This window comes from Vigna umbellata, chromosome 1 (assembly GCF_029865625.1).
Source record: "Vigna umbellata cultivar VRB3 chromosome 1, Vumbellata_1.0, whole genome shotgun sequence".
Lineage (NCBI taxonomy): Eukaryota > Viridiplantae > Streptophyta > Magnoliopsida > Fabales > Fabaceae > Vigna > Vigna umbellata.
This window is the reverse complement of record NC_142165.1, coordinates 43,866,482-43,875,339: the sequence shown is the minus strand read 5'-3', so window position 1 is coordinate 43,875,339 and position 8,858 is coordinate 43,866,482. Positions and strand designations below refer to the sequence as shown.

The 8,858-nt window shown below is 28.4% G+C and overlaps 1 protein-coding gene across 1 annotated transcript; it reads right to left on the bottom strand.

The window, feature by feature from the left end:
- Positions 1 to 1,936: 1,936 nt before the first annotated feature.
- On the bottom strand, positions 1,937 to 3,844 carry LOC124836305 (heavy metal-associated isoprenylated plant protein 7-like). Its single transcript, XM_047311444.2, has 5 exons — positions 3,705 to 3,844; positions 3,387 to 3,609; positions 3,093 to 3,298; positions 2,912 to 2,993; positions 1,937 to 2,614 (listed from the first exon to the last, which is right to left on the bottom strand). The coding sequence occupies exons 1-5, from the start codon at positions 3,711 to 3,713 to the stop codon at positions 2,187 to 2,189; spliced, it is 948 nt and encodes a 315-aa protein (XP_047167400.1). The 5' UTR covers positions 3,714 to 3,844; the 3' UTR covers positions 1,937 to 2,186.
- Positions 3,845 to 8,858: the final 5,014 nt, after the last annotated feature.

Genomic DNA, 8,858 nt, shown 5'->3' with positions numbered 1-8,858 from the left:
AAAAATTGATTTTTTAAATTGTTTTCATTTCAATTTTGATATTTTTAAGTCAAACAAATATTTATTCTATATTTTATTTTATTTTAAGTTAGACAATACTTTATTATTCATCATATAAATATTTTATATTTGTTAAATAAAGTTAAGTATTATTTAAAAAGGAGTGAGTATTTAAAACTATTATTTTATTCATCCATAGTTTTTATAAGATTAAAAGTAATGTATATAAATGGACTTAATAATTGTTAGAGTTAATTTAAATATAATTTTATAAATATTTAATAAAAATTCAATTTTAATATAAATATTAAGATAACATTAATATAAATAATAAATTTGAGCCCGACTTAAGAAGACATAACATTATTTCTTTTTAAAAAATATTAGGAATGAGTTAAATAAAAAAACATATATAGAAATTGGATTAAATACGAGATAATAACTATTAACATTTATACAAATATGTGATAAGTACAGTATCAAATAACACGGCATTTATCTGATCTATGAATAACAAAAAAAATTACAAAAAAAAATATATGAATTGACTGACGCCTGACTTGTCTTTAATGTTATTGACACGATATTAACGAAAAAAATTTAATTGAATGAATTTTTTAAAAATTGATCTTAATTAGAAAAAAAAACTTGAAAGTTTTCAACAAAAATTTACACCAAATAACTAATTAAACCATTTATTTACTGAGAATCATCAAATTTAAAATAATCACGTTTAGACTTGAATTTAAGATCACGTTGTAGTGTTTTTTACAATGTTTCATTCTTTTTTATTAGCAAAGGTTTATCTCTATTATTTTATATTATTCTCAACATTGTTGCCAAAATACGTCATAAATAATTTATTTTACTTTCTGAAGAATAATTTTTCTTGAGAGGTGAACATGAAGTTTTTATGTATTTCTTTTAACAAAGTTAGCTTCCATTTGTGTATTTTTTATTTTTATTTAACCATTTTTTTCTCCCTTAAAAACGATTAATTTTCTCACCTAATTATGTTATCTGTTCTTCTTTCTCCTAATAAATCAACAAGTAAAACAAAGAAAAATAGATTATATATAAACATTATTTTACCTTTTTTCCGTATAAAATTTACTCCCCCTATTTTTTATTCAAAAATATATATTTCTTAAAATATACAAACATATAACTCTAGTTTTCTTAAAATATCTTTAACTTTAGTTCGTGCATAACATTTTATTTTATTATTGTGATGTATACTTTTCGTTTAAGAATTTTTTAATAAATATTAAAAATTATAAACTTTAAAAACAAATTATCTCTTTATAATAGTATATAATAATAAAAACAAAGAAATATACACGAGTTGAGTTAATTTTAGACAAATCCATTACTCAATTTGATAAAAAAAAAAGGTTAAAATAAAACTAAATCAACTCAAATGACTGTATTATGTTAATTCACCTCAATCTAACCCATCTTATTCTTGATCGTTTTGGATTAAACTAGGTCACAAATTTTAAAAAACATTTTGCATTTAATTTGTAATTTCCAGACATTTCTTTATTAAACTTTTAGAATAACTTACGCAACCAATGATAATCCTAAATGATCAATTCTCACCCATCTCTTCATTCATTACTTTTGCTTTTTAGTGCGAAAAACTCTCACTGTTTCACGGCTTTCATAGCAGAGAACTCAATAATTATGTTATGTCGTATAGCTTTTAGATAAAAGGAAGAAAAAAAAACAAGTTTCATGAATTTACTATTTACTTAACGTGCATTTTGTTTTTGTCCTTTATTTAAAAATAAATATTTATAAATAAAAAAAGTGGTAAAATAATTTAGCTTTTTTTCAGGATATCACCTCACTCACTTCACTTGATTCGTCATCCTTTTAACAGCAGGACAGAAAGGCAGAGGTTTTATCCCAAGAAAGTCACGGACAAACAAGATGCAATGCAACAAAAACATTCAAATTTGTAATTACTTTTCACTTATACATTTCCATATACATAATTCATATAATGCTATGAGTTTAGGAAAAGTACGACCATTACAAAACTCCACAGCTTATGTGTAGATTTTTTTCATTTCAGTTTTTGATTTAGCAGAAAAAGTACAGAAGGAGGCACATCTATATCTCAGGATATACCAATCAATCACTAAAATTCTTCCAGTATTACCCCTCTCATTCCTCCATTTTTACATGACAGAACAGGCATTGGGGTTCTCATCACTGAAGATCTGGGGAGGGTAAGCTGGTCCAGGGTATGCATAGAACTCCATTCCGTACCTTGGAGGGTTGTAGTAATACTCACTTTTTTTCAGCTCCATCACTGTGTTTTCTTCTGTGCCTCCTTCTTCTTCTGCTTTCCCTTCACCTTCTCCTTCTTTCTTCTTCTTCTCTTCTCCTTCACCGTTCTCTTTCTCCTTCTTCTCACCTTCCTCTCCCTTCTTCTCCCCTTTGCTCTCTTCTTTTCCTTCTCCCTCCTTCTTCTCTGCCTCCCGCTTCACTATCACTGCATGCTTCCCTGTCCTCTTCGACACGTGCTCCACCAGCTTCTCTGCCTCGAACACCCCCTTCACGCTCACCTCTGAACTCTTCAGATCTGCTTCCACTGACTCCACCCCTGCCACCATTTCCGACACTCTTGATATTATTAATCTTACATTAAACTACCGTACACTGTTTCCTGTTAATTAAATGCAATTCAACTGTCCAGAATAACGTCTCACTTTGCTAGCTGGATTCCATAACACGGGAGAATCAAACTACAAACTACAAACTACAAAAACGATTTTTGAAGCCAGTAACTGTTACTTGTTTTAGAATTCAAATCACGGAATAAACTCCACAAATTCCTCTTCTGCTCCACTTCCAAGATGATACAAATTTAACTTAGCGCACGGAAAAATGCTACACAAACCTTTCATTTTCTCGATCCGTCTCTTGATTTCCTGCGAGCACGCCTCGCAATGCATGTGGACTTTCAGAACCACCGTGATAACCTGAGTGCGCAGAGACCAAAAAAGTAATCTTGAATGAGACCAAGTTGAAAAAGCATAAAAATGACATTCGAAAGGAAAACAATGAATTGATTAACGAACCTCTTCTTTCTTCTCCTCTGGTTTGGGCTTCTCTTCCTCTTCGGGCTTTTTCTCTTCTTCCGCCGGTGGTTTTGGGATCGGAGAGAGAAGCTCAACCTTTCTGTGGCTCTTCCTCTGTACTCTTTCTAGAACCTTCAGCGGATCCGCCTTTTCGCCTTTCACCACCACCTTGTGAGACTTGCAATCCGTTAGAATATCTTCCACCCCTGAAATTACGACAAAGTTATGGAACAATCAGACAACGTGGAAACAAAAAACAAAAGTGAGACACAAAAAAAAAACAGTGGTTCTGACCTGGGAATCCTTTGAGGGAGCGACGAACCTTGCGAGCACAACCCTCGCAATGCATGAAGACTCTAAGCACGATTTCTGGCGGTGGCGGCGCAGATTCCTCCTCATTGGATTCCTTTTCATCTTTTGACACCTCTGGTTTTTTGTCTTGCTCGGGTTTCTTATCCTCCTTGGGTTCCTCTGCTTTTTTCTCCTCCACTTTGGTTTCCTCTGGTTTTTTCTCTTCCTGGTAAGAAAACAACAAAGAAATGAGACAATGATAACTTGATGAGAAGAAGAAGAAGAAGAAGAGGATGAAAGAGAATGAACGGTTCCGGAGACCTCGCCCATTGGTGTAGTGGGACTCACTGCAGAGATAAGCTTCGTGCTAATGCCTTTTGCTGTGAAAATTTTCACCCTTTTTATTTGTGCTGCGTTTGTGTTTGTGCTTCTTTCTCTCTATATATATATTTATTATAAGATTGGCCTAATTGGTAGAGGCTGAGGGGATATGATTTGAACCTACTCATTCTATCATCATCACATGACGTGGCATCTTTTAAGAGGCACGTGCAACGGGGGACTTCATGCTTCCAACACATGGTACTTGGCTGTGGTTACACTCTCACTGCACTACTATTTCACTTTCGCATTGTTTTTCCCATGATGCACTTGGGTAGTTTCGGAATTCTCTAGAATCTATTCTCTCCCGTGTGGTCCTCCCCACCACACACTCCTGTTCCTCCGTTGTATTTCAACTCAACGGAACGGACTCTTCAAAATTCACACCAAATTTACCGCAGTCTCACGTTTCCAGCTTAGAATCTCTTTTACCACCGTTTATTTTTTGACTTTTAACATATTCAATTACTAATTTAATTAATTGGCCTAACTTCATGTTTTCCACGTTACGTTTTATTGGAGGGGTGTTAATAAATTATGCCGTGTCATGATTTGACTCACTGAGCTGGAAATGATCATTCCCAATTCATAATGAGAAAAAAGAAATCTTAAGATTATTGATGTTATAAATGATAAGAACTGGAAATAAAAGTTGAGGCCTAGAAGTCTTGCTTTAGTGCTGTCTTAAACTTTATGAAAATGAGGTAATAATACGTTGAGGCCAAAAACTTGCAAGTTGAATATGATTGGGACAAAAGTTTGGAAGGGTTCGGTATGTTTTTTCAGTTTATGTTAAAATTAATGAGTTTTGATTTTATTGAATAGAAGTTATTATCTTTAAAATTACTGTGATGATTGGTAAAAGGTCAAACGACTATTTCAAATATTGTTTTTTTAGTGTTTATAATACACTGTTAATGTTTGACATTTCCAAATAAATGATAGATTTATTAAATAAATATTATTTATCTGATTTAGGGGTCAAATTAATAATTGCAGATTTTAATTTTAGAAAAATTAAAATGAAACAATATTTTGTAATGGCCAACTCTTGAATAATTGGTCCTATTTCTAGCTCTTTGTTCAGTTTTTAAGGTTTTCTGTTCTATCGTTAAGGTCTCTTTTTCGTTTAAAATTGTTCGAATGATACTAGTAAAATATACTTTGATAATTAAGTCAGTAGATAATCCACAGTAAAAATATTAAATATAATCATGCGTCTAAACATAATTTAGACCTTTATTTATAATTAATTTATTAGTTTTTATTTTTTGTTGCCTTGATCATAGATTAGATGATTGATTTGTGATTATTATTGGTTGGTTCATAGTTATCAAGTCTTACTAATTAATTGAATCCCAATTAATCAAGTCACTGATCAATTAATCAATCAAATAATTGATTGTTTGAAAGATCGATCCGTCGTACTTATTGACAAAAAATACATGTATAATACGTAAGTAATTATTTCTAACATTTAATTATTTAAAAAACACTTATTTTAAATTCAAATAAACTGACGCACTATTTATTTCTCAAAAACCACAACGGTCCTAAACTGATGGCAGATTTTTTAAACCATGAGCTACGATTCACCTGTATATCATCCATGACTTATTTTTTTATGATATATCTTCACGTGAATATATTATTTTATCCAACGCATTATTTCTTCCCTGAAAAATGAAAATTTATTCCTTGTTTAATACTTAAAATTACAAAATGAATTAAATAAGAAGTTATTCTCAGTTTGACTTTTTATCGTGACTCTTCTCAGTATTATTTACCATACAAAATTGACCATTCTGGGTCCACCCTCAACAAGATATGATGAATTCCGTTTTACCTTCAATATCATAATAACATTACTATGCCAACCAACCAGCCCCTTCACCAGATTCATCTTTATTGCTTAGTGAATGCCAAGTTAGGAAAAAGAGGTAAATCTTCCAAATTTAAAATTTACAGCATCGTTTCTGACATGTCAAACAGAATATAAAATATAAATACCTATATGAATGATCAAATGACATGTATAATCAATTTTATTATAACAAACTCTTATATTATTAAAATATAAATTTTTAAATTTTACTTAATAAAATTAAATTTCAATAATTCTATTATGAGTTGAAATCAATAATCATTTAAATATAATTTTCTCATTCAATCTTTCAATATGTTCTTTTTAAGGACAAAACAGAAGAGTTATAAGAAGTTGACAACACCTCCAATTATTCCAAAATCTTTCCAAACTTTTGACCGAAGATTGATTATGATAAACTTAGTATAACTAAAAAATGCAGAGAAAAACAATTTAATAATATAAATTATGAGGGTCCTATTGTTGGAGACAGAGGTTGTCACAACGTTACATACGTATTTGAGAGTAGGGAACACAAAGTTGCAGAGGTTGAGGATTACCATGTGCTTCAGTACTCTTATCACCAACCCCAATCAGAACATCAGTACAGGACCACATGCACCCTCATTAATTCACCTAATAACAAATCGAATAACATTAATCATTAATTACTACATCTTTCATAGCTTATATTAATATATTCTCATTATACTTTTATAATCTTTCTCAAAAGAATCTCATATCAAACAAATTTACTATTTCTTTCTCAATTCTTAATACTATAATATAAACACAAACGAACCCGCCATCTGGGACTCACATATTTGTTTCGATTTGCAAAAAAAAGATATACGTTTAAATAAACTTCAAAAGGATCTCTCATTTACTTTCGAAAAAAGTTCCTCAAAAGGACCAAAATATTCAAAAAGTAACATTCGAAAGAAATCAACACAGAAAATCATTGATTCTTAACAAATTAAATACATATTTTTAGTCTTTTAACTTTTAATAAAGTTTAGAATTAGTGTTCAAATTTTTTTGGATCAGTTTAGTTTTTTATTTTTAGAAATTAATAAATTAAATATTTTAATCAAATTTTATTAAGTTTATTAAATATTTTAAGTTAAAGTAGAAATGCGTCAAATAATACAAAAATAACTCAAATGTTGTCAAATAAACTTAATAGAATTTAGTTAAAATAATTAAATTACGTATTTATAAAGTATAAGAAATTAAATTAAGTGAGGGTTTTGAAAAGGAATTATTTTAATTTTTTTTAAATTAAGGAAAATAATATATCTAATCTATTTTTAATTTGTGTGAGTGGTGAAAATTTATTTTGGCTTTAGTATATGAATTTGGACACCCTAGCTAGGGTAAGAGGGTAGGTCTAAAGAGAGGATTTTTTGGGAGGGTGGGTGAATGTCTTAAATTTTCATCACAGTGATGATAAAAGTGGCGTTTTTGTAATGAAAGCATATAACTAGTTTTAGGTAATGCACCTAACTTGATTAAAGGCCTTCGGCATCATCATTACCAAATAGAGATACACAATTTCACTTTAAGACAAAGTACCACCTAATTATTCTTATCTTTAGTTTTATTAATTCTCCTTAAACACAACAACAGTATCATGGTTTTAATGCTTACGTTAATCAGGTCCCAATCTTTAACCCAACCTTAATTTATTCGAAGTGGATTTCGATTATATATGTTTCAACTTCTTTGAGTGACAAAAAGGAAATTATAGTTTCTGGAACTTTCTCCAAAATTCTTTGAGTGAATATTAAGCAAGAAAATTAGGTGAACTTTGTTTTACATTTAAATCTCATATTAAAAAGGAAATTTTCTATTCAAATTTCTAACTACTGGACAATGAATACTGTCGAATAATACTGATGCATGATATTGAATTGACGTCCAAAATGTTAGTGATAAGTTTATCATTATTACGTAAATGGTTGGTTTGCCAATGTTATAATCAATATCAAAAGCTTTTAGCACTGCTTAATTATTACTCCATGTCACCCTGATACTAAGAAGGAGGATATTTTCAAGAAAGATGGTGAGAAGGATAGACATGAAAAAGATAAATATAATCTTTAATATTATTTAATTTCTAAAATATATTTATTATTATTTATTGATAATGACGTAGCAACAGTGATGCTAGACGATGAGATTTTTATTTGATGCATGTATGTTTGTTTTTTCTAAAGTTTCTTTTAACATTATGAATTCGTTCAATATTTATTTTATACTTAAGGTAACAAGTATAATAGTCTTCATATGCATTTTTTGAATTTTTCTTGGGATATCTTCACATTAATCAAATATAATTATCTAATATTTTTTTATTTGATATAGAAATGAAAATAATACATACATATATGTCATGTCTACGTCCCTATTCTCGTTCTGATATTCATCTTTTTATCTTTTTTATTTTCGTTAATTCTTTGATTTTTTTTAATTTAAAGAATTTTTTGTTTCACTCAAATTTTTAATAATTTAACTAGTATGATATATTTTTTTTCAGATCTATAAGTTTTTTTTAGTATATCTTTAATTATACATTTATTTTCCTTGTGCAATTTTATTTAATGATTTATCAAATTATTTTCAGGACACACATTTAATCATTTTTACTTTTTAATATTTTTGTTTGTATTGTTTTAATGTTATATATATATATATATATATATATATATATATATATATATATATAAACTTATTCTCTTAAATGTAATTTTACTATTATAATGGTGTAGAAATGTTTTATTTATTATAATATAATTATTTAATGTGTTGTCATAAAACTAAAAAATAAAAGATTTATGTCTAAATATAATTATTATTAGTTTAATATGTTTTATTGTAACTTCAGTTAAATAGTGTCTTATAATATTTATTAATGTATAAAAATAGATTTTGTTATAATTTAGAGAAGGAAGTAAAAATATATTTGAAATATTTTTAAATTTCAATATTGGTTTTCTTTTTATAATTTTTCAACTTTGTTTCTTTAGCATTTTCAAAGATAATAATTATGTTGATTGTGATGATGTTTTATCTATGTGTAATTACATAATATTTTATACATTTTTTTTACTTTATCTAATTATTGTTTTGATATTTTGATTTAAAATGTATATAATTATCGCTCCTTTCTAAATAGTTGACATTGATTTTATTCTTTTTGATATTGTGTATTTGATAATATCATATTT

What these genes read in the sequence shown, in the direction of transcription:
- LOC124836305 (XM_047311444.2), bottom strand. An exon ending in CTCCCTCAAAGGATTCCCAG is followed by an intron (nt 3,299 to 3,386) that starts GTCAGAACCACT and finishes TCGTAATTTCAG; the next exon opens with GGGTGGAAGATATTCTAACG. An exon ending in ACGGATCGAGAAAATGAAAG is followed by an intron (nt 2,615 to 2,911) that starts GTTTGTGTAGCA and finishes AAATGGTGGCAG; the next exon opens with GGGTGGAGTCAGTGGAAGCA.